The sequence below is a fragment of the Cetorhinus maximus genome, chromosome 14, assembly GCF_964194155.1.
Source record: "Cetorhinus maximus chromosome 14, sCetMax3.hap1.1, whole genome shotgun sequence".
In the NCBI taxonomy this organism is placed as follows: Eukaryota; Metazoa; Chordata; class Chondrichthyes; order Lamniformes; family Cetorhinidae; genus Cetorhinus; species Cetorhinus maximus.
In genome coordinates, this window is record NC_135892.1 from 106,668,776 (window position 1) to 106,695,232 (window position 26,457).

General features: G+C 43.7%; 1 protein-coding gene across 1 annotated transcript in view; it reads left to right on the forward strand.

Moving 5' to 3' along the window:
* The window catches only part of wdr27 (WD repeat domain 27), a 478,059-nt gene that overhangs the window by 11,343 nt on the left and 440,259 nt on the right, over positions 1-26,457 (forward strand). The window contains exons 6-14 of the mRNA XM_078556372.1: positions 2,241-2,292; positions 2,426-2,496; positions 11,289-11,412; positions 13,471-13,639; positions 15,073-15,176; positions 15,400-15,464; positions 18,488-18,612; positions 19,383-19,465; positions 25,265-25,340. Coding sequence (XP_078412498.1) covers positions 2,241-2,292; positions 2,426-2,496; positions 11,289-11,412; positions 13,471-13,639; positions 15,073-15,176; positions 15,400-15,464; positions 18,488-18,612; positions 19,383-19,465; positions 25,265-25,340 — 869 coding nt within the window. The remainder of the gene's footprint in view (positions 1-2,240; positions 2,293-2,425; positions 2,497-11,288; positions 11,413-13,470; positions 13,640-15,072; positions 15,177-15,399; positions 15,465-18,487; positions 18,613-19,382; positions 19,466-25,264; positions 25,341-26,457) is intronic.

Here is a 26,457-nt window from a genome sequence, read left to right on the forward strand (position 1 = left end):
CCACACAAAATTGTCAGGGCTCCAACCCAGCGAACTGCCTCAGGTCAATCTTTTAGCGCTTACAGTTCATGTAGTTCCAATCTAGTGAGATTTGAGATCGAATTTGTCTTGACCGTAGAGAAATTGCACCATGGACATACATCCTGACTTGGGTACAAGTTAAGTTTCTTCCCCTATGCCCATTCACCAACCGGTCTGTTACAACTTTCTTGAACCCTTTAGTTGAAAACTGCAATTAGATTCTCCCCTTTTTTAAAAATTTTTTTAAGCCCTTCCTGAGATCATTGTTGCTGTACCATTTACATGCTTCCAATATCCTTCATATAATAGGGCATTCAGGAGTACACACACTACTCCTGCCATTGTCTTCTACAGGATTCAACATCACTTCTTTGTTTTTACGAATATACAAGCATACGAAAAAGGAGCAGAAGTAGGCCATTCGGCCCCTTGAGCCTGCTCTGCCATTCAATAAGATCATGGCTGATCTGTTAGTGTTTTGAATCCCACATTCCAATCTTCCCCCAATAACCTTTGATTTCCCTTGCCTAACAAGAATCTATCTACCTCCGCCATAAAAATACTCAATGACCCCGTCTCTACCGCCTTCTGAGGCAGAGTTCCAAAGTTGAACAACCCTCAGAGAAAAAGTTTCTCCTTATCTCTGTTGTAAAAGGGAAACCCCTAATTTTAAAACAGTGCCCCCTAGTTCTGAACTCACCTACAGGAGAAAACATTCTTTCCACGTTCACCTTGTCAAGACCGTTCAGGATTTTATATATTTCAGTCAAGCCACCCCTCACTCTTCTAAACTCCAGTGGATTTTTATATCGAAAAGAGGGCTAGCGCAACCTATTTATCAAATCAACTCCATGATCAGTTACCAGTGACACATGGAGTCAATTTAGGAAGCAATTCTGAAACACCAGTTCAAACCTTGACTGTTTTAGAAATTGCTTTTGTTTACATAATGCAGCAGAACGGCACAAACTCATGCAAGCTTGCATGCATAGTTCTTAAGCCACAGTTTAAGATCATATTTTCCCCAATTGCTGGACGAGTACTTTGAGCACAAAACACTTCACTAGAACGGTTCCAAGAGCTGCTCAGTATCCCAGGGGCCAGAAAAGATAGTTGCTTCTGCCTTTCATGGCATATCTGCTTTCTGTTTATGCTGCTATTTGGAACCGCTTTTAGCATTGCTACTTGGAATTACTTTGGGGATTCACTAACCAGTTTGTAGTTGGTGCAGATCCACATTGCAAAACTGCTCATAATTCAGCCAAACTGACAATTTCATTCAGCCTTGTAATATGTAGTAAGAGGCACTTTTCTGAAGGGGAGTTGAAGAAATATTTGAGGAAGAGCAGCTCTAACTGTAGCATGCAGTGGAATTCTAAGTGCATTCAGAAAGAACATGTTTATAAATGTGCCTGCACACAGCAACAAGAGCAATCTTCCCTTATAGCTTCAGCTCAACTTGGGTGTGTAATTCGTTATTATACAATAGCAAGGTCCCAAGATTGAACTGCAGACAGCTGCCAGCCCCACAACCCACCCCTGCCACACTGGCCCACCTAGCTTAACTGTGAGTCTTGGCACTGGCTGAAATTAATTAGGCCCTGACAGATGAGTAGCGCTGTGGTGTTTGGTACCTGCAATGTGCCTAAATTAGGATGACGAGGCTTGAGGACAAAAATAGTATGTCATCATTGCCCTGCTAGAGTTGCACAAGGTTTGGAGCACTAATGAGTTAGGAATAAAGGTGTAAAATCTGTAGGAGGTCTTGTGGCGCAGTAGTAGTATCCCTACCTCTGGGCCAGAAGCTCTGGGTTCAAGTCCCCACTTCAAGATTTAATGACCACAGAAGGTACATTCATAATGTGGCCAAACAGGTTGATTATCAACCTGTAAATCCTTCCAGTATGCCTGATTGCAGGTGGTAAAGAGCAGGAGAGTTTCCTGGTCAGCCTTATTGCAGAAGGCAATGGCAAACTGCTGAAATACTTTGCTAAGCATAATCATGGACCAATCCAATGGAAGTCCATGGTCGCCAATGACCTCTTAGGGCATGGTACATGAAGTATGAGGTGTAAAATTGAAGACCTTTGAAAGCTGACTTATAAGGCACTTATCCTTTAAAAAATAATGTCTCCTTGACTTTGAAATTTGTAATACATTGCCATGTAGGATAACAAACATTATTCTGTAGCAATCACATTACTCTTTTTTTATATAAGGTTTGGGATCTCACTAGTAATGCATTGCTGTATCAGTCGGCGGTTTTATCAGGTAAGTTTGCATTAGTCTTACTAAATCTTTCATCAGTGAAGATGTGTGGATTGTTTCAATTATAATCATTTCTAAGCTGTATGCCTGAGGTATAAATCCTGATATAAAGTCTGAGTTTTTCATTTTTATCTAGGTTCCCCTCTGTTAAGCTTGTGCATGGACAACAGAGCTAATCAGTTTATTACTGGATCTGCTAATGGACAGGTAGGAGGAGTGATATATTTGTGTAAAATTCCTAAAATATTGTAGGAAAGATGGTAAAAGGTTTTCAGATGTTTGATGGAGTAATGCTAATTCAGTTAATATAGGTTTTCCTCCTAACAGATGCATTTGTATGTGCAAAATGCTATATCAAATTTGTTTTCAATTTTCAACTTAACCTGGATTTTTCTTGTATTCTTCTATTTATCTGTCTATGTATGTCTATCCAATAATCCGCCTCTTACATTTCAAATATCACACCTCAGCCATCACACCTTATATGCAAAGTACATATTAGCCTTGTTACTAATTCAGCTCAAATTTCATATTTATAAAATTGCAACAAATCACAATGAAACAGGTGGGGAGTGTGTCAATCAAAGTTAGGCATAGTATATAAATAAATTCCCAATGAAAAACTAGTAAGGGGTGCATGAAAATAATCACCAGAAAATGAAAGAACCAATGAACTTGCTCCAGAAACCACTTGGACTCTGACTATAGAAACATATAACTGGAAATGACAAACCGTGACATTATAAATTCATTAATATGCATTATAATTTCCAAAATTGTTAAAATTACCAGTACATTAACAATTTTAGGATTTTGAAATGTGTCAAACAGTATCAGAGGTTTGTGCGTCGAAGAAATCTAAAACTAGAGTTCATGGTATTTCCAAATGCTGGGATTAGGAGATTTGATAAGATTGCAGGCCTGTCTCTGTGTCTGCAACTCAAGAAATATTTGCGATTGACAGCAAGACAGAGTATTCATGGAGCATGCCAGGACTTGCTGTTTATAGGCTTCGTTCTGCTGCACACTTGTATATCCATGGAACATTACTGAGAAATTCCCAGGGAAATCTATATGTCAAGCAGCAAAAGTAACCAGAATTTGTTTCTTTAAATATAATACCAAAACAAGGTAAAGCAGGAGTTAACCTTTTTGACTTACTAAACAATGCAGCATACTTAATTCAAAGAGTTGCTTATGTAACAAATACAGTATGTTGTATGCGAGACATCATGAAAACTTGAATTTGCATCATGGAATTGTTTAATCTTTCCATTTTGTAAATTATGCTGAATGGTTACACCACCTGCATTTATTTCACTTATGCTCATCTCCATACTCAAAAACAGCCATCAAAATAGATGATGAATATAAATAGCAGAAACAAGTTCAAAATAAGGATCTTAGATTTAAACGTATGTACCAAAGCCAACTATTCAGTCATATTTATTTTCCAGAAACAAATCCAAAAGACTTGCTACTCTGCCTCCAAGAAGAACCCTTACAAACTTCATTTAAAATTGCCCTTCCGACTTCCACATACCAGCAAAATTAATTGTCACAGCATAACCTTCCACTACAATGAGCAGTGTCACAGAAGATATGTGTGGAAAAGATAGAACAAGAGAGAAAGCGATGGTATTTAGAAAATGAATGGAAGAGATTGCATAACAAAAAAGCAATAGCATAAAAGTCTGTTGAAGAGTCATATGGACTCGAAACGTTGGGCAGAATTTTCCCAAATTTGCACCAAGTGCGGTAGCGGGTGGGTAAAATGGCGTGCTGCCTGCTGATGGCAATAGCGGGTTTACTCTCCGTATCGTCCCGAGCCCACCTAATTATTTATGCACTCCCGGGAAACACTCCGTTTCCATGGCGGTTAGGGTCCTCATTTGCCTGCCCGCCATCACCCTGCAGTTTCATCATGCCAGGCGCCGTGTTTAAAGGCCAGCCACAAGCATAGTGCTCATTGCTTCCAGCTCACCACTTCTGTTCAGGAGCCATGGCTCTCAAAGGCAAGAAGACTGCAGCCACCCCCTGCCCACACCCCCCCACCCCCGGGATTAATGACGGGCCCCTTGAGCGACTGCTGGATGACACGGAGGACCACCGGAATGTCCTGTACCCCTGCTCTGGCTGTAGGATGGGCAGCAATGTGACCAATCCTGCTTGGGAGGCAGTGGCAGCGGTGGTCAGCACCAATACCCGTCAGAAGAGGACAGCCACCCAGTGCCGCAAGAGGTTGAATGATGATCTCCATTCTGCCAGGGTAAGTCACTCTTTTCATCACTCTCAATGCACACACTCCAACCCAGCGCACATCCACAGGGCCTTCACTCACTGCCAGTTCAAGGTACATCACCATTCACTCTCTCATACTCACCGTTATTGTCCTCATCCCGTCCATGGGACCACTCACTACCCGCACAGGCCAGGCACATTTATCATCTGGCCTGGCAGGTGTCCTGCTTACACTTTCTCTATCTCTATCTCTATCCATGCAGGATAAGCTAGCACACAACAAGAGAGACAGGACGCAGACCGGTGGTGGAATGCCTGAAATCAAGATCCTCACGGACTTTGAAAACAGAGCCATCCAGCTGGCCGGCGAGGATCTGGACTGGTCCTGTGCTGATGGTGAGGTCGGTGCTACTCTACCAAGTGGGGATCCAACAGTGCAACATCCATCAGACAACCATGCTGTGAGTGATGTGTCCTCTTTCACATGCACTAATTATCTCTCCTTGCTTTTGCAGGCACATCTGTCAAACAGCTGACAGAGTCCATGCCCGAGGGCCTCGAATCAAGCCCCAAAGAAATCTCTGAAGAGGAATCTGGAGGCACCCTCTCTGAAGTCCTGTCAAAGCTCTCACCCACACCCTCCACCAGCACAGAGAAGCACACCTCGGTGGGACCTAGCTTTAGAGTAGCTCCGGGATCACAATCTGGTGAGCACATCGCACTGTCTAATCCACTGCAGGCGGCAGCAGGGACTTACCTGGTGTGCGGCACTCGAAGGACTGCTGGAGGCCAGAAATTTGCTGAGTCCAGGTCAGTTGACGAGCCTCTGAACTCAGTCATGTTACAGTTGCTGGACCTGCAAAGGTAAGCTCGGGTATCTCAGGAAGGGATGTCTGCTGTACTCCTCAGATTGCAAGGTACGATAGAGGGGTCCGTCCGCCTTCTGTCTGAGCTGATAGCGCCAGCATGTCAACGCACCGAGGTCAACACTGTTAAGATGGCAGCCGCCATGGGGTCCTTGGTCCAGGATTTCCCTGCTGCACTGCTATGTGGGCTTAGCTCCATTGCTGATGCCATAGTTGGCCTCCAACAGTGTGTACGTGAGAGGGATGACAGGCAGCTCGATCTCACTCCAGCTACCCCTGCTCCTCAAGGAGTCAGCCTGGGGCCCCTGGGCACCCATAGGGAGGAGGAACTGCAGGTGGACGCTCTGGGCCCATCCATCCAGGTGACTCAGAGTGTCCGGTCCATCCGACTCCCCTTTTCCTGTGACCTCAGCAGCTCTAGCTCCACAAGCCGAGGAGGGTGCCACTACCATACAGCATTACCCTGAAAGCAGGCTGGGGCCGTCCAAATTTCAGCCCTCCAGAGGACACTTGCCAAAGTCATCACAGGGCGTTGCAGTCAGCAGGCTGCCTCCACCTCCATTGTGGATGTCTGGGGAGCACCAAGATGTAGCGGCAGGGTTAGGACAATTAAGGAGAATTAGTTGCACAGCCTGGGCACGGGTGTTGATCACTTGTACATACTGTTGACTATTGTCAATAAACTCCCAAGAATGTCTCCCTGCTTGTGGCTCCTTGTTCTGCTGAGCAGTGTTCTTGTCACTCAGATGTGAAACCTTTCTGCACAAGATAAAGGCAGGTGTCTCCGTCCAGGGCTTCTTCCCTGTGCTCTGTGCAGCCTTCAGACCAAAGTGATGATCTGGCCTCACACCCCCTGGAGACATTACTGATGCCTGCACCTCGGTGGTGCTTATCCTTGCTGCCAGAATGTAGTGGGCAGGCACCACAGGTTTCTCTCATTCTCTCGGTGTCTCTCAGTACCTTTAAGGAGGGGCTGGCCCCCATCTCATCAGCATCTGTGCCCACTGATGCTGTGCTCCAGCTCCTGAAGAGCTCAGGTGCTGAAGGCGGACAACGCATCAGATGTTTCTAAAGCTTCATGGCTGCATCTCTATGATATGCCCCTGATCACGGAGCGCAAGCGAGCTGCCCTCGGCCAGACAGGAGTCAGACGTTCTCAGAGTCTATGTGAAGATTTCTGGAGTGTCCTCAGTGTATCTTGTCATCATCCCCCTGCAATCGAGCAACTATTAGGGTCTCCACCGCCTGTCCATGACAGGAGGGTATTCGCGCTGCCATAAGCCAGACTGGAGCCAAATGTTCACAAATGCGATGTGAGGAACTATGGGATCAGCTCACTGCATGTCACCATAATCCTCCACAAATCTAGTGGCTATGAGGTCCTCCTGAGTGTGTCTTCCTCGTCTAGCCAGTGCGAGGGCCTCATCCCTGTCATCGTTGCCTCCGGGGACCTCCTCAGCCTCAGCCTCGTTAGCGTCCTCCTCATCGGAGAAGACGTGTAGCTCCTCCATCTCCTCCTCAGCCAGCTTGTCTCCCCATTGGAGTGCCAGGTTTTAAAGGGCGCAGCAGATGACGATGATGCGTGACAACCTCTGAGGACTGTATTGCAAGGCTCCAACAAACCAGTCCAGGCACTGGAACCTCATCTTTAGCATCCCGATGGTCTGCTCCATCAAGACGCGAGCTGCAGCATGAGTCTCGTTATATCGTTGCTCTGCTGCAGTCTGAGGCCGCCGCATGGGGTCATCAACCAAGGCCTCTGCAGGTAGCCCTTGTCCCTGAGGAGCCATCCCTGCAGCTTCTGTGGATCCAGGAAGACTCCAGAGATCTGTGACCGACAGAGGATGTAGGCATCATGCACACTCCCTGGAAACCATGCGCACACCTGCAGGATGCGCTTCTGGTGACTGCACACCAACTGCACATTCAACAAATGAAGCACTTGTGGTTGTACACCGTGTGTTGCAATGGAGATCTGAGCGCCACACGAATGCAGTCAATCACACCCTGCACCTATGGGAAACCCGAGATCTGGGCGAATTCAATTGCTCATGTATCCTGGCTGTCCTGATCCTAGGCGAAATGCACAAAGTTGTGTGTCCTCGCAAGGATGGCATCCATGATGCATTTGTGGGTGGAAGCTTGAGCAATCCTACAGAGGTCACCTGTGGAGCCCTGAAAGGAGCCACGAGCGTAGAAATTGAGCACTGCGGCCACTTTTGCAGCCACTGGCAGTGGATGCCCTCCATGTCCCCGTGGTGCCAAACCCTGCAGTAACTGGCAGATGTGAGCGACCAGTTCCCTAGACATTCTTTGTCGCAGTCTTTGGCGACACTGGTTCTCGGTCATCCGCAGGAATGAAAGGTGGCATCTATAGAGCCTGGGTGTCGCTAGGTGCCGGCCTGTGACGGCTTGCTCTGGCTCTTGGGCAGTGTGTGCGGGAGCCCCAGTTGCCCCTTCCTGCGGTTGCTGCTCCTTCTTCTGCGCTGGCAGGAGCCTCAGTCGTACTCTCCTCCGTCTTCTTTGCACTCTGTAGGCCTTCAAGCATACAGCTAGTTCACCAGGTTCCATGATCCTGATGTAATCCTCCTGCAGGATGAAAGAGAGAGGCACATGGCTAGCATGGGTGTATTAAGAATCTGTCCTGGTTAAGTGTGATGGCTCCCTAACGCTTACCGGAGAGTGCTGGCTGGCACTTGGATGGCCAGAGATTAGTGCGCTGCAGAGCTGCCCTGTTAGCTTGAACCATGGGGGAAACTGGTTCAAATGAGGATGCTGACATCGCAAAGGGCTGTGTGGGCCTCCAGCTGGGGGCAGGAGACAGTGTGGTGCGGTGCGGAGAGAGTTCTGGAGAATTTGGTGGCACTTTGATGCCTCTGTGTTGCTTGAGTGGGCAGTTAAACTGGTGCCTGACCCCAATCATATCAATGTGGCTGTGCCTGAACTGTCTCAGTTGCAGAGGAATGGTCACTTGTTGCAGGTCTCTCGAATGCGTGGCCACTTCCCTCGCCCACCCTAACCCCCCACCCCAAATCCTTGTGCACCATATTCAAAGGCAGGGCTGCCCTTGCATCGCCCCCCCTACACCAGTTGCCTCAGAGGCAGAGCTGCACTTGCCCCCTGGTCTCCCTCACCCTCAAAAGTCGCCTCCGAAACAGGGCGGCATTTGCCCTCTGCTCCCCCTCACCCTCACAAATCGCCTCAGAGGCAAGGTGGCACTTAACCCCAATCCCACCGGCACCCTGAAGCCTGAAAAGCAACAGGCGATCCTGGCGAGCCCTGCAGAACATTGATGTGCATTCACTTCCAGTTCACCCAAATTACAGGCCACCAAGTGCATGTTGCCTCTGTGCTGTTGTGAAACATGATAGCATGCTTTCCTGCTGACGTGGACGGACGATCCAGTGGGGATGCAAGAGCCTGGTGGGATGGCCTGATAATGATATGCTGATGTATTATAATGAGGCTTCCGACGATCGATGGCGGGAAACGCGGCCCACCGTTGGCAGGTTGAACGGACAATAGCAACCTGCCTTCCCGCCATCGTGAAACTGATCGTGCCATATTGTCTGCTTACGCCACATATCACGCCCGCCGCCAGTGGACACGGAAGGTTTCACCCGTTAACTCTGTTTCTCTCTCCACAGATGCTGCTTGACCTAAGTTTTTCCAGAATTTTCAGTTTTTATTTTATGTCAAGGAATTACCAAATTTTTACTAATATCATTGTGGGATATTTTAAAGCAGATTTATATTTGTGTGTGTATATGGTTCTCTGTGTGTGGCTAATTTAATTAAACTAGAAACAATTAGACTACAAGGTTTAAATTATCAAAGAAGTGAGGTGTAAAATAGGTGTTTGAAATGGAGATGGGTAAAGCTCGGGTGAGGCCGGCAGATAGTGTGAGAGTGAAATTTGCATTTTTAGATAAGTGGGAAAGGTGTTTGATTTTTCAAAGGGATCTGGAAGATGTTTACAATTGGCACGATAAATAAGGCAAGGTAATTATGTTGGCTTTTCCCAAAAGTGCTGGTCATAATGATAACATGAAAAATTGTGTGAGGTGTGGCCATGTGAGATCTTGAAAGGTGACTGTGTGAGATAGACTTGGGGAAAAAGCCTCTAGCCACTCTGTAGAAGTTTGCTGTTCCAATAACGAAAGTTGTGTTAAAAGCCTTTGGAAGTCCATTGCCCAGTTGGTGCTTGTGGATGACTTTATAAATTTGGAATCAATTTGCATTGTTGCCTTAAAGGGGATGTTTAGTTGGGAGTCTGGTTAGGTAGAAATTTTGGGAACTGTTATAACTGTGTAACTGTAATCTTTTGTGTGTTTAAGTTTGTTGTTCTTTTGTTACAAAAATGTTTTAATTAAACCTTTAAAATCTCTAAAGGTGACAGTGGACTCATTATTCCTGACTTCAGAACACAAGCCTTCTCATAATACAAATTGCAAAATCATTCTGATAGTGTGGCCAAGTTTCCCTTGTGGATTTGGTCAGCTTGGCAAATACCATCTGCCATATCATAACATTTATATAAGAGTCTATTATTTTTGACATAACATCTGTGATTTGTTTAAGTGTCGTGTGGTACTGTGCCAATTCTAAGCTGTACAGTAAAACACTTAAATAGATTGAATATCTAGCCTGTTACAGTCGAATGCAATTCTGCATGTTTTGCATCCCTGCCCATGCCCATTTTCACCTCTTTATACACCTGTGATTGTTCATTGAGTAATTATTGCTATGTGATATACAATAGCACCATGTGTCATTGCAGCAAACCACACAGCAGGTGGAGCTCACATAGAAAACTTTTAATTAGCCATGTAAACAGATACAGTTGTTCCTTTTGAATTATAAAAACTCCCCATTTTTGATCTTCAGGTTATAGACCAAGGTCCTCAGCTCAGGTCATTTATGGAATCTCTCATTCAGTCATTTTATAGAGAAGGACGTGATTCAGCACAGCTTCTAGTCCTGTATATCAATAGGAAAGTGCCTATGGTGGGAATTCTTGGTTTTTAGTATTGTCTGGGTACTGTAGTGTACTTTATTGATACTAAAATTTCCATCCTCTAATGTAAAAAAAGAAAGATTTGCATTTATATGACATGAATATAAATTATAATTATAACTTCATGACATCCCCCAAGCACTTTACATCAATAGCATAACACCTATAATGTGATGCAACATCTCAAAGCGCTCCATAGTGACGTTATATAACAAAATGTGACTCTGAGCTACATAAGGGGTTATTGGGACAGTTGACCACAAGCTTGGTCAAACAGGTAGGTTTTAAGGAGTGCCTTAAATAAAGAAAGTGAGGTAGCAAGGAGGGGATTCCAGAGCTTAGGACCCAAGCAGTTGAAGGCACAGCCACCAGTGGTGGAGTGATGAAACTCGGCGATGCGCAAGAGGCCAGATTTGGAAGAATGGAGATATCTTGGAGGCTTGTGAGGCTGGAGGAGATTGCAGATCTAGGGAAGCGCGTGGCCATGGAAGGATTTAAAAACAAGGATGAGAATTTTAAAATTGAGTCATTGCTTAACCAGGAGCCAATATGAGTCAGGGAGCACAGAGGTGATGGCTGAACAGAAGGGGTTTTAAAACAAATGAAGTACTTCTAAAGTGTGGTCAGTGTTGTAATGTCACCAAAAGGAATTGAAATGACACAGTATAGAATAAGAAGAGGGAAATTGAGTGGTTTTGCCTTAAATGTTTCTTAAACCGATGGTTTTCCCTAGTAATTTTTCAAGTCAGTCAGTTTTTGTACAATATATGGAGTAAACACTTACTTGTGTAATAACTACAGCTAAAGATGGTCAATCTTTTAATCTCCATTCATAGTTTATGTTTTGATAATTAATTCTAAGTTGCTTCTTGCAGTTAGATGTTTTCACTTTACTGAACAGACAGCAGTGTCGTCGTGTGCTGCACATTGACCTACAGAAAGAACAGCAGAAATACTACTGCAAGATCCAGCAGAAAGTCAGATTATCAGAGAATTCAGGTACTGAGCTAGATTCAGTTATTTTAATCTCACTCATTTCAGCTTTACTGTTTTGTTTAATATCTTTATGGGGGGCCCGGTTAGTTCAGTTGGCTAGATGGCTCAGAATAATGCCAACAGCACGGGGTTTAATCACCATTCTGGCTGAGGTGAACTTGGGGCCTGTCTCCTCACCCTGCTTTGTAGTAAAATCATGGTATAAGCTGTGGTTCAGCAACCCTGGAATAATCGAGGATGCTACCTGAACAAGAAGCACATCTTTTATCAGTAATCTGGAACTAGGTGTCACAAGCACAGTGACTAAATCTGCAAATGCTACAGGATTAGTGAAGATGGCAGACACCAGAACTGAACAGATAAAAGCAAAATGCTGCGGATGCTGGAAATCGGCAACGAAAACAGAAAATGCTGGAAAAACTCAGCAGGTCTGGCAGCATCTGTGGAGAGAAAAACAGAGTTAACGTTTCGAGTCCGTATGACTCTTAAGAGCTCTGAAGAAGAATCATACAGAATCGAAACGTTAACTCTGTGTCTCTAGCCACAGATGTTACCAGAACTGAGCAGGATAAGTTACTGAATAATTTAGATATATTTGAAAATTGTGCAGACAGGTGGCATATTAAAGAAAATTGCAAGTGCTTCAGATATGGACAAAAAAAGGTCTCCATGCAGGGCCTATTATTTAAATAGGTTGCTTCAATAATCTGCATAGAAAATGAATGAGGTACGGGGTTCTTGATTTACAATAACTTGAAGCTATCACAATAATGTTCAGAGGCAGTGAATAAAATAAAATCATTAATGGTGTCCTGTGTGACTGCAATTATCCCACATTGTCCTCATTGACCTCTCTGGATCCTTCACCATGGTTCAGCACACCATTCATTCTCCAATCCTTTTTCTGTGTTGCCCAGCTCAATAGGACCACCATCACCTAGTTCCACTTTGTGTTATCTGATTGTATCCAGGGCATCGCCAACAATGGCTTCCCATTTGCACCATTACCTCTGGAGTCTCCACAAATCCACTCTTGGTTTCTTCATCCACATGTTTCCCCCTGGTGACATCATCAAAAGACAGGGGATCAGGAGCCATAAATACTCTGATGGCTCCCACCTTTGCCTACCCATCGCCTCATTTGGCCCCTCCACTGCCTTTGTGATGCAGGACTTCTTGTCTGACATCCAGTCCTCAATTGAATTTCCAGCCTCACATCCTCTGTAATGTTGGCCATCACTGGTCCACCTCAGCCAATCAATTGCCAAAGCTCTTATCTATGCTTTTGTCATCTCCAAACTTGAATATTCCAATGGTCTCATCCCCCTATCCTAGACCTTCCATAAACTGCAGCTCACCTGAAACTCTGGTGCCTGTATCCTGCAGAAGGTCCCCCTCACCTATTACCCATGTCCACCCAGACACCCAACATCTCACATTTACAATCCTCATCCTCATTTTTAAACCCCTTCATGTCTTTGTTCCTCCCCATCTTAGTAGTATCTTCCCTCCTTTGCTCTACCATTGTTGGCTATTCTTGTGGTTGATTAGCCACCATACTCTGGATTTCACTTCCTGTAATCTGCTGCCTCTCAACCTCCATCTCTTCCTTTAAGACCTACCTCTTGAGCTGGCTTTTGGGAACCCCTCCTTATAGTTCCTGTATAGGCTACTGTCCATTATTTTTGATTTATACCTTTGTGAAGCATCTTAAGAGTTTTTTTACATTAAAGGTGCAATTTAAATGCAAGTGATTGTTGTGATCCTTGCTGTTTATTTGGTCAAGGTATATTCAGAGTATATGTATATATGTTTTACTGGGCAAAGTCTGTCTTTCAAGATAATGGTAATACATGCATGTGTAAAGGTGGAAAGGCAATGGGATGCATTGCTGAATAATCAATATCTGAAAGAGAAAGCAATTTTACCATTTTGTATGTCACATTGTCGGACACAGCCAATATTGCAGCATCAGATTTCTTAGTTTTTGTTTCTAACTTCCATAATTCACATATTAAATCAACAAATGATATAATTGCTAATCGTTTTTTTTATTTACAGATGTCGAATATATAAACAGCCTGAGTAATTGTAAGAATCTGCATTATTCTTCACCCTATCTCAATGGTAATGATTTGGAAAGAGGACCACATGCATGCATTGAACTTCCAATCCTCAGAATGTCTCATTGTGAATATTTATTAAGTGGCTTACTGAAAAAGGATTCAAGGTACGCATGTATTTTTTCTCGTTAAAAATTGCAAATGGATGCAGGTTTGAATAAGAAAGTATTACCTTAGTAACTTTGCACTTTACCTTTATCAATTCTCACAGACCAAGGAAGGGAGGCCTCCTTGCAATGCAATGTTAAGGCTGGGCTGGGAATCAGTGGCAAGATGAGATTGGGGAGTAAGTGAGAGTGTGTGGAGCATGACAGCTAAGGGAGGAGGTTTTTCAGAGATTGGAAATTTATAGAGAAAAGGTTAGTGAAAGATGAGGTTGTGAGTCTTGGATAAAAAGTAGCAGATGGGAAACTTGGGTAAACTGTAGAGGTGATTTTGGACTTTTGCTTGCATCTTTGTCTATTTTTAATGGGCTACCAGTCTGGAACTATTGTGACAACTGAAACTGAGCTAGTATATGATTAATTGTTTTTCTATAAAAGTAACATGAATCAATTAGAAAGAAAGTGATTTATTTGCATTGCTTTATGATTGGTTATTTTATCTTTGAGACATTCAATCAATCACAGAATTTGGGCATGAGCCTATTCTCAAACAATCATGGCTCAGATTTTGGGGTGGTAATGATGGCAAAGCTGTCAGCGTTAGTATCATTACTCCTCTGAAACAGATAGACCTTTTCGAGTCTGCACACGTACAGTTAAATGAACAAATCCAGAAGTTGTTGTCAGTGATTCTATGCTTTTGAGGTGTGCTGTTGAGATCCTCTGCCAGAAAGGAATCAATTAGAAATCACTGAACTGACAAGAACTTCCACTGTTATGCTATTAGTCTTGCCAAAAGGACACTTAAAAAAGTTACACCTTGTTGATTGATGTGTAACTGGGTTTTTAACACTGTACTAAGTTTATAATTACTGCTAAACAGGCTCACTGGCCCTGAAAGAGTAATTTTATATTTGTTGAATGTCAAATTTCTCCATATGATAAGAAATTCAACATTTTTAAATAATATTTTTTAGAGTTTGTGTATGATATTCTAGCTTTAACCTTAACCTGCTACCATAATCCTCTGTATATGTTCCAACTATTTATTTAAAAAATAAAAGTGAAGGGATTCAGTGGTTTTTACTTTCTGGTTTGCTGTCTGTGAGAATACTTCAGTGTGATTGGCTGCTTACACTATTTGATGATAACACTGGCTGCACGCCTGGAGATTCCCTTGATTTGGCACCAAACTGACACCAGGAAAGGGCAAATATACATCACAGAGATCTTTGTGGGCAGCTTTCTTTGTGGTCAGCAGTGAGTGCCGTCACTTTACCACTGACCACCAAATGAGTCGACCATCAGACTCAAAATATTTTGTTACATGGGTAGCTATGACCGCTTATAATTAATCAGGAACATTGTTGACCACTGGTGCCTTTTTTATTCGGACATTTTTAATTGTTTATGTTATTGTTTGGTATCTCTTCCAGTTTTACACCAGAAGGCTCCAGCAGCCTATGGATAGGGACAATAAATGGCTTATTCAATATTAATCTGGCCACTGGCGAAATTGATGCTACTGTGCAATTTGAAGGTAATTTTTATACCATGCTTGCACCTTATTTATGTGTATAGTCCTTTCAAGTCTTAGTTATTGTGATCCTATTTTAATTACTTAATTTACTTAAATTTAGTTAATTTAAAGTACTTAACTACTTGCAGTTTTACTGAAATAATTTGTCTTATTTCATATTACATTGTTTGTTTTAGGATGCTTAAAAGTCTCAGAATGTTAATAGCAAAATATCTTGTTTCAGATCATCTTGGCTTAAGCATTCAGACAGCTGGATCTTATGCAATAGGAAGTAGAAGCACTAACAAGGCAAGAGAAAATGATTAAAAACCTTTTCAACAGGAAATAAACAAAATATACTATTTTTAATTTTGTATATATTCTAACTGCCATTTAATACAGTATATTTGCACAGAACTTGTATTATATTCCAATTGAAGATAAATGATGTCAGTGCAGTAATGCTGTCTGTTGGAGCTTGGCACTGTGGAGTGATGGAACCTGATTTTCTGTCAGCGAACCTCCCTCCACCAGAATTACAACAATAACAACTTGCATTTATATATCTCTGTTAATATAATTAAAACATCCCAAGGCACTTCGCAGAAGCACAATCATACAATAATTGAGCAACATTAGGAGATATTAGGACAGGTGACGAAATGTTTTCTCAAAGAGGTAGATTTTAAGGAACATCTTAAAAGAGGAGAGAGAGGCAGAGAGGATTGGGGAAGGAATTCCAGAGCTAGGGCCTAGGCAGCTGATGGCATGGCTGCCAATAGTTGGGTGAAGGAAATTAAGGAAGCACAGGAGGCTAGTGTTGGGGGAATGCAAAATTATTGGAGTGTTGTAGGGCTGGACAAGGGTACAGAGATAGGGAGGGGGTGGGTGTGGTATGGGGCCCATTGACCCCTGAAGCAGAGCGTTGGCAGCCACGGGTGCGGATGCGTGCCGAGCCGGGGTCGACACATGGAGGAGCAGGCCTGACTTCACAAAAGTTTTTGGGGGTTAGGAGATGCCCATACCTACAAAGGAGCTGGCCAGGTCGGGAATGCAGGGTGAGGACTCGCTACCTGCATTCTTATTCCGCGCTAGCAAAAGTTGGGGGTGCTGGGCATGGGTGGGGGCTGGCGGGAATCCTGGAATCGGGTTCCACTCGCCATTTTTAAAAGACTCTACGAAAATCTGGGCCAGCATCTAATCCTCACAAAAGAAGAGCAATATTTGTAGAATTGTGTCAGCCAAAAATCACACATAGGTCCAAAGATGTGCAAGGGACTATCATTTACAAAATTGTAACTGATCTGGTTACATTGAAAATAAACTTTAGTAAAGCAGACCAGGAATGGTTCTTCATTCTTGGGCTGCTCAAGAGAACAAGTATTGTCTGTTCTTGTATATTAGGAATAAGGAACGGTCATTTCTTACATGACACGCAGCAAGACCTGGACAATATTCAGGCTTGGGCTGATAAGTGGCAAGTAACATTTGTGCCACACAAGTGCTGGGCAATGACTATGTCCAACAAAAGAGAATCTAACCATCTCCCCTTGACATTCAATGGCATTACTATCGCTGAATCCCCCACTATCAAACATCCTGGGGGTTACCATTAAGCAGAAACTGAACTGGACCAGCCATATAAATGCTGTAGCTGCAAGAGCGCGTCAGAGGCTGGAATTCTGTGGAGAGTAACTCACCTCCTGACTCCCAAAAGACTCCACCATCTACAAGGCACATGTCAGGTCTGTGACGGATTTTGTTTTCTATATTTGTTCATGGGACGTGGGCATCGTTGGCTAGGCCAGCATTTATTGCCCATCCCTAATTGCCCTTGAGAAGGTGGTGGTATGCTGCCTCTTGAACTGCTGCAGTCCATGTATTGTAGGAACACCCACAGTGCTGTTAGGAAGGGAGATTTTGACCCAGGCTCTCCACTTGCTTGGATGAGTGCAGCTCCAACAACACTCAAGGAGCTCGATACCATGCAGGATAAAGCAGCCCGCTTGTGCACCCCATCTACTACCTTCAATATCCGCTCCCTCCATCACTGATGCAGTGACAGCAGTGTGCACCAGCTACAAGATGTACTGCAGCAACTCACCAAGGCTCCTTTGCCAGCATCTTCCAAATCTGTGACCTCTACCACCTAGAAGCACAACGGCAGCAGGTGCATGGGAACACCACCATCTGCAAGTTCCCCTGCAAGCCATGCACCATCCTGACTTGGAACTATATCGCTGTCCCTGCACTGTGGCTGGGTCAAAATCTTGGAACTTCCTAACAGCAGTGTGGGTGTACGTACATCACATGGAGTGCAGCAGTTCAATAAGATAGATCACCACCACCTTCTCGAGGGCAATTAGGGATGGGCAATAAACACCGACCTAGCCAGTGATACCCACATCCCATGTACAAATGTTAAAAAAAAATAGAAAAAAAAATACACGTATGCTCATTTGACTGGAAAACAGCGTTCACATTGTCAGTAGAACCCCTGCAAGCTGGATCATTGCTTCCACTGGATGAAAGATTTGGGAACAGAAACTAGCTTAAGATCCAATAAACTTTGTATGAAGTATATTCTGTATTCATGATGTTTCAAAGCTTGATTGCCAATGTTACAGGTGTATAAATGCAGGTATGAAAATGCAAATCATTGCATATTGACAATCAGTGATTTATTTAACACAAACGATAGAAGTTTCTTCAAGAATAAGTTTATTTCAAACTCACTTCTTTATACATGTTGAATCACCGACTATTTTAAAAGTAGTGAGATAGATTTTCCACTGTAATTACGCCAGGGGAAAAAGGGGGCAATATATCCTGTGACACATTTCCTAGCTTTTACACCATAACATCACCAGATACTAGGATGTCTGTTAATCCCCGACATCCAGCTTTGCTGTTACAGTATTTTTCAGACTGCGGAACTTGTGCAACAAATTGCCCTGCATTTACCATAGCAGGAACATGACACTTTTTCACCTCCGAGGCCTGATGGAGTAAAGCTCTGGGTAGACTCCAAGGTGAGTCTGGGGGTCTGCCACAAAGCACAGTAATGATTCTGAGGCTGTAAGCCTGACGACGGTTCAAGATACATCTTGGAGGGAAATTCCCCTAATCCGCAAAATCTAGGCCAGCATCTTTACGAATATGTTTGGTTTTCAATTGTACCCAGTCTTTGCATAATTTTTACAAGTACTTTCCTGGCGATAAAAATACTCAACATTTTTACAAGAGATAAAACATAGTTTAAGAGGGAAACATTTTACTGCAGTTTTTGAACATGTACCTCTTATTGGAATTAATTAGTTTTACTCCTACAGATTTTCTGTCTCCTTTCTTCCATGTTTGGAAAGCATATTGCTCTGCTGGAAGTTCATATGCATGAACTTGCAAAAATGTGTCTGCAATCTCGCAAGGAGGAGGAATCACTCAGTATCATTGCCAGGTAAAACAATTCCTTACTAGATATTTTAAAAAGATGTTAAAATCTTAGATTAATAAGATTTTCCCCTCAGAGGCCTGATGGAGGTATTCAGTATGTATGAACCAGCTGACATTATGTTTTTCATAGTGCATTATGATAAATTATACAGCTTATTGACAGCAAATATTAGTGTACAGCAAAAATGTTAAATGTAGTAGTATCATCAAACTACAGGTTAAATACATATCTGTACTATTCTTATCTGTGACTAAGGCACCTAAATGAGAGAGGAGGGGGTTTCTCATTTTCTGCCTGTAAGGTTTGTTGGAAGCTTCAGATCAGGAGGTGCTCTGAAAAGATGGCCTGCTTCCAGGCTGAATCTTTTAATCAGGCCAGCTGCAAAAAGTTATGAACACTCCTCCCCCAGAACCCTGAAGTCTTAATGGAATCTAGGAAAATCAGCCCTTAAAACTGAACAACTAAGAAAAGTATGGGAAAGAATTTTAAGATTTAAGGAAGGAAAAAAATTTAAAGTGTCAACTAACTGTGCTATTCCTGTCTCTTCAATCATGTTACTTGCCATTTGCCTACCTGTAATACATTGTGTATTTATCTATTCTTTAATTATTTTATTCCTTGTAGTTGTTTACCTTTAATTTTTATTTAGTTTAGTGGTAATTTTCACTAGTTGCTATATCCTTTGAATCATTCATTTTTTTAACCTTTAATAATATGAGCTACAGGAGTCACTTGATTGGTAGCCAGTACTGAGCAGCTCATCTTTTTTTCAGATCACCTTTGCTGCCCACTTCCCTTTTAAACTGTGATCTGCAGCAGAAAGAGAAAAGTAAGCCAGCCGGGCACTCAAAGGCAGGTATGTGCTGTTTCCCTGCCTCTCTAGAATGTGGACAAACCACAATGACTTGTTATTGCAGCCAGATTTGTGGCTACTGATTGAATATAACGTACTTAGTTGCCATTCATTTTAATCGTTGTATTGTTAAAAAAAACTGAACCTAATGTTGCCATTTATTTGGACGGGATTTCAGATTGTGCACAACTTGTCATGGGTGGTTCATGCTGTATTGTTTGGTGTTTGTTTCCCATTTTGTGGGAAACCTGCCCCAATTTCATCCCAGTGAAATCACTGAGTGGTCAGTTTACCATGCGATGAAGATGATAATTCACTTCCATATGTCTTAATATTTTAGTGCTTAGATTGGTGTTAAAACTGCATACTGTTTGGTGGCTGGAACTGGCTCTTGCAATTATAATGTTTTGTTTGCTGATCTTACTGGGCTAGATTTTACATTTACTAACTCCCTTCTCCCACATGTTCTTAATATTACAATTAACTTCTTCTGGTGAAATTGATTTATTCCTGAAGTCAGAAACTTTACATAAAATAAATTTAATCCAAAAATAAACTGGAGGTGTTTTTTAAGCAATTTATTTTTCAGTTTTGTATTGTGTGCGCACTTTTCCATTTCTATTTCACTGATTAATTTTTTGGCAACTTTTGGAGACACTGAATTGTACTTAGATTGTATTAAAAATAATTGTTATGCTACAGGAAATGTGATGGAATATATGGCAGATTGTTGTGGTGATAGATTGCAGTCATGATTGTGAAGAGTAATGGCTGAAGCCATGTGTTGAAAGGACATGTGCGTGCAAGTTTGTTGGAAATACATTATGCTGAACATCAAAGCCTATAAGAAGCTAAAGCAATATAAAAGTTTTTAATGCAGACTGAAATAGTTTTATAGTAGCTGGGTGTCTGACAGTGTGCCAAGTTTGTGTAACTGAGGCCCTCTGTAGCAGAGCTTGAGTGTTCGCCGTCAAAAGTTGCACATTTTTTCATTCATCATATCTTAGACATTGCTATTTTTGTTACTGTCCGTTCTGATAGTTTGGCTTGCGTTAGAAAGTGTTGGCGTTGGCACGTGTAAGTAAGAAAATCTGCTTTAAAGGGGGAGAAAGCACGGTCCAAAGAAAATCCTCATTTTAAACATATCACCTTATTCAAAATAATCTGGCCCAGGTTTTCAGGTAGACACACAAATATTGCACGTCTGAATCTATGGTGGGATTGCACCGTAAATATTTCTTGGTATTCTTTATTACTTTCATTTTACTGCTGAACGGAGCCATTTTTGTCATATTTGGTATCATTAATATTGTTGTTATATAAGTGTAATAAAAGATATTTTTAAAAATTCTAGCTTAAATTAGTCTCACATACATCAAGCAAGGTGATAAGTTGCATCAAAGAATTGATTCATGAACTCTATAAAATTGAGATTTAATTCCCTAAATCATAAGGGGATATTTCAGAATACTTCCCATTTTTGTACATTAGTGTTATGAAAGATAAAAGTGCAGCATATAAAATTTAATTTCAGTTGATGGTATCTGGTCAGTAGAAGTGTTCCTTTAAAGAAAACACTTCCACCACTCTGTCTAGTGGAAACGCAGCTCATTTGGGAGAAAATGTGAAATTCATTTCTGCACAATTACATTGAATAGACGTTAGAGCACAGAAAATCTACACATTACAATCCATGGTGTCTGCTGGTGACCTCCAGATAAACCTGCAAATCAAGACCCTGATGGGTAGGGTGTTGTTGGCTGGACAAGTAATATGTAGCTTACCAAGCAGCGCCTTGCATAGGTAGACTGCACATTTTCAGCTGATTAAACTCCAGTAGTACCACTGTGCACGCTTGGCATCCTGGAGATTGTGTGCAGTCCACTAGCACTGTAAACTGCTTTTTACCTTGATTATTACCAAATTGTGCCTATGATGCCAGGATTTGGTTAAGTGGGCTCCTATAAAGAGGTCATGCAAGCAGAAGCTGTTTGTTGTGCATTTCTCAGTTGCTTGGATCGTAAGTATAGTAGTGAGTTTCCTTATGTGTCAAATACCTAGCTGACCTAAATAAAGAGCTGTGATGCATTTGAAAAGAAAATACTACTGTACTATAACAGTGGTATTTAACACTGATACTGTACTTAACACATATATAAGGATAATATACGACTGTACAATAACAATAACATTGCATCATATTACTGATATATGTAGGCAGTATGGTGTAGCACCAATATAGTCCAGTACTATAACACTAATAGATTCCTGTACAAAACTGTAGTATTATTACATTAATATTGCTGTATTAATGTATAGCGCTGTACTTTAAAAGAAATACTGTAGTAGAACACTGTAGTATGACACTATAACATATACTGTACCATAACAATAATGCATTACTGCATTACAATACAATTAATTTTTGTATTGTAACAATGTGCTATAACAGTACTAAAGCACTAAAATTTGATCAAATTAAATCCTAAAGACGAGAAGATTCCACGATATATTTTAACAGAATGTTGTTTATTTAATGTAATGTAGTCTTTTTTATGTTACTCTATTATTTTGCTTATCTTGGTTAACTGAATGCTATACATGGGGCAGAATTTTCCTGTTGGTGTGTGGGGGAGGGCCCTGCACGCACGCGCGTAAAATGACGCGCAGTGATGTCAGGCGAGCTTCTCGACGTCACTGCACGCCATTGCGATATTCCGTTGGGCGGGGGCGCGATGCTCTCTGATGCACACCTGCCATTAATTAACGGGCCACTTAAAGCCTTTGAGGCACCAATTGACTGCGATTTTTCGGTGCCTGTGCAATCTTCAGGTCGACGCATGGGCACAATGGGCAGGCGGGTAGGACACATTTGTATAAACCTCATCCACGGACGGGATAAGAGAGCTCAGTGGGGTCGCAAGTGTGCTCTGTCAAAAATTGATGTTTCAAAGTCACTGATACTTGCCTGTGTGATCTTAAATACTTCAAAACACATACCAGCTGCTTGGTCTGGACTCACAACCTTCAGGTCAGCACTCTGCAGTGAGGAATCTCTTTTGGGCCTGCATGTTTCAATCTCCACTGGAGGCACCTCCTCTGAGGAGGAAGGGAGGGCTAAAAGGGGGAGGAGGCCAGGAGTGCACATTCAGCCTCCAGGGGAGCCACCTTTGGGAGGTCAGGCAAAGGCACAAGAGGTGCAGGGCCAAGAGGTTGTCCAAGGTGGAAGGGGCCGCAGAAGGCGCCACTATCCTGCTGCCAGGGTATACAGGCGGCGAAGCAGCTGCCTCAGTATGTCTGAGGTTCAGTGCCGAAGGATGCTCCGTCTCTCAAGGGAGACAGTCAACTATATCTGTCAGATGATTGGGCCTGAGATCTCTGCTAACTGTGTGGGTGGACACCCCATGCCAGTGGCTCTAAAGGTCACAGCTGCCATCAACTTCTATGCCTCTGGCTCCTTCCAGGGCTTGGCGGGTGATCTTTGTGGTGTCTTCCAATCAGCTGTCCACATTTGTGTCAAGCAGGTTACAGATGCTCTGTTCAGGCATGCATTGACCTTCATCCTCTACCATTGGGACCAGGCAAGCCAGACACAGCGAGCCAGAGGCTTTGCGGCCATTGCTGGCTTCCCCTGCGTTCAGGGTGCAATAGACTACACACATGTGGCAGCCCAGCTGAATGGATGGCTGCTGGGTGACAAGGGTTATCCCCTCAGAAGGTGGCTCATGACACCTCTCCATCATCCAAAAGTCACACCAACTCATAAAGACCTCATTGCGGGCCAACACAAAAGCACCAGTGATGAACCCCTGGTGTGCCTAAGGTGCCTTGTGTTTATGTTTTCGGGTGCTTTGTCTTGGTACTGACCCCTCGCTGGGAGTGGCATTTGAGACAGCCTGCTGATTCTGCTGTCCTGTTGGCCTCAATGACCTTGGCGGCCGTCCTCTGGCCCGTGGGGCCTGTGCTGGCCCCGCCTGGGAGGGAGCTGCCAGTTCCACAGCTGGCATCTCCCCAGTTGTCACAGCCTCACTGGATGCAACGGTCACTGACAGAGGGGTGGAGGAGCTGCTGCCCTCATCTGGAGCGCCCTGAGAGGAGCCTGTAGAGACGATAGGCAGTTGCTGCGCACTGAGCTGGGAAACTTGGTGCCCAGACCATCTCCCACATTGGCACTGACCAGCTAAGGTCAGTGCCGATGTGAGGGCTTGCTGGTCCGAGTGCATCCCTAGAAAGCCCTGGTGGGTCTCCTGGAGGAGCCTCTCCACGAGAGCCGCCATTCTCCCCATGGAGGACGCATGACGCTCAGACATGTGGCTCATTGCTTCAGCGATAGTCTGCGTAGAGTCCTCCACCACGGACACCAAGCCAAGTATAGCCTTATGTGTCTCCCCCAGATGCTCCCGTACACCTGGCCACATTTCCTGCGCATGCTGTGTCGCGGACGACTCCAGAGGCACATCATCAGGCACTGACTGCTGGCGCCATGGGCACACTCTGTCTCTGCCAGCTCCCCCAGCAACTGTGAAGTGCCCTCACCGCTGTGCCCCAGGACACTAACCGATGCTCTAATTCCCACCAAGTTGCTAGTATCTGCGCTGGTGCCTGCCTGGCAGAGATGGTATGACGCTGGTGAGACTTCAGGGCCCTCAGGTGTGAGAGGGGGCCTCTGCTGCTCCTCCTCCTGGCCTTGCTCCGCTGATCCTGAAAGGAAGAACAAAGACATTGGATCAGTTAATGTGGAGACAATGTCAATGTACATCCCTGTCCCCCGGATCATTATGTGCTCATCCTTCCATAAGCAATGGCCAAGCCATATTGCAAGCTTCAATCACTGAACATTCAGCACTGCCATGGCTGCTGGGAGAACGATGGTGACCTCATTGCTGGGCAAATATACCTGCCCGTGGCACCCCAGCCTCACCAACACCAATGGACCTGGGCGCATGGCGCCTCTCCAAATCTAAGGCCTCCTGCTCGAAACGGCTGAGAATTGCTAACTGTGCTGGCCTGCCGCCAGTCCTTACCCGCTTGGTGGCATTATGTGCATTCTTCTCCAGGGGGAAAGCCTACCTGCTGGGTTAAGTGACCAATGCCAACGTGATACCCACCCTTCCTGAGCGCAACAGGTCGTTGAAATGCTTGCGACACTGGACCCAGGTGCGCCGCACCACGTCACGGGAGCTCACCACCTCTTCCACCTCCTCCCAGGCAGGTTTGGTCACGTGGGGGGCCTCCTCCTCCCATCCTGGGGTACCAGGACCTCCCGCTGTGTTGCCACCTCCTCGAGGAGGGCAGCAAGGCAATCATCAGAAAAACGAGGGGCACAGTGCCCCTCTGCCCTACCCTCCTGCTTGGCTTGCTCATCAGCAGCACTCTGGGAAGCCCTTCCACTGACCTTAATTTGCAAATTTGGAAAGGCTGCAGCAACTTTTTAAAAGAGCCCCTTGGGTCGCCATTGGACCCAGTGGTCATTGCAGACCCGCTGCTGCCCGCCCACTTCCACTGTCCTCGGGAGCCGCGATTCATGCTCGGTCGGCCTTAATTGGCCTGCCCGCGTAAAATGGCGATCGGGTCCGCGCCTGCCCGTGCCTACTCCTGCTCCGACCCCCCGCCAGCCAGAAAATTCAGCCCATGGTTATTTATTAAGTGCTGGTAACACTGTTATATACCAGATATTTTCTTCATTTATGCATATTGCAAATTACAGTATTTCTTTAATCACTATTAATGCAAAAGACAACTATGGCTTAACACTCCTGCAAAGTATAATACACCTTTTCTATTTTGAATTCCTGGAACTAGCTGCCAGCAGTGTCAAAGACAAGCCGGTTGTGTTTCATACCAAAGTGAAGTCTTCTGGCTACACCTCAGCACCTAGGTAAGGGTCACTGTTCACATAGTCAGTATGTTTGAAGTAAGCTTAATCAAGCACCTTAGCAGGAATTTTCCACTATTGCGGCATCCAGCTGCACTTTGGTTATGGTTTGGAAGATCTTCCTGCTCCAATGGTGTGCCCTAAACCCCAATGTGATTTGTGTGTAGAGGGATCCACCTACGACCAGCTGGAGAGTGATTATGGAAAGGCCCTGTCATCAGACAAAGTGTAGCGCTGGGTGTTATTTGAAGGTTTTATAATTTTATTTTGAAAAAGCATCATTATGTGTACAATTGATTGTGTAGCTTGTGCAAACCTTAAAAATTAAAAATATTGTCTTCTTCCATTTTAGCAAGGCTGGACAGCAGGACATACCATGGTCCTGGTGTACCTGGCTGGTATAGTGCATAATAATACACTTGCCTGTATAAGTTGTACATCTCCTTATGGTGGGAGATCCTGGAAGTGTCAAGGGGTGAGTGGAGGGGAGAGTTGGGAGCCAGTGGAGTGTCTCCTGAAGACATTGTTGCAGATTTTGCTGTTGTAGTGAGAGTGAATCTCAGTGTTTGTTGAGATTACTCTGTGAAACTTATAGCAGTTTCTGACATCAGCACATGCACAGTTAAACATGGAAACCCAGGAGTTCCGGTCATTGATTCCTTGTTCCTCTACAGGATGCGCTGTTGAAGCCCTTAAAGATGGAGTCAATTAGAAACCACTGATTTGATGTGTACTGCTCCTTTTTGCACTTTTATTCTCTATATATATCCTTGAAAAAGTTATATCCTGTTGAATGAAGTGTAACTGTGTTTTTGAAGCCATCTAAGTTGTAACTGTTGTTGAACAACCTCTCTGGCCCTGAAGAAATAATTTTACATTTATGGAATGCCAAATTTCTCCATTCCATGTTAAAAATTCCATAGATTTTAATTTGTTTGTTTCTGATATTTCAACCTCTACCTTAATGTAAAATTGTAAAAAGTGAACGATAGAGCTGCTTGTTACAGCTGTTGCTGTCTGAGAATTCTTCAATATGATTGGCTGCTTAGCCTGCCTGATGACATAATTGTTGCTGGGCACCAGAGATCTCCTGTAGCTGGTGCCAGAATGCAATTAATGT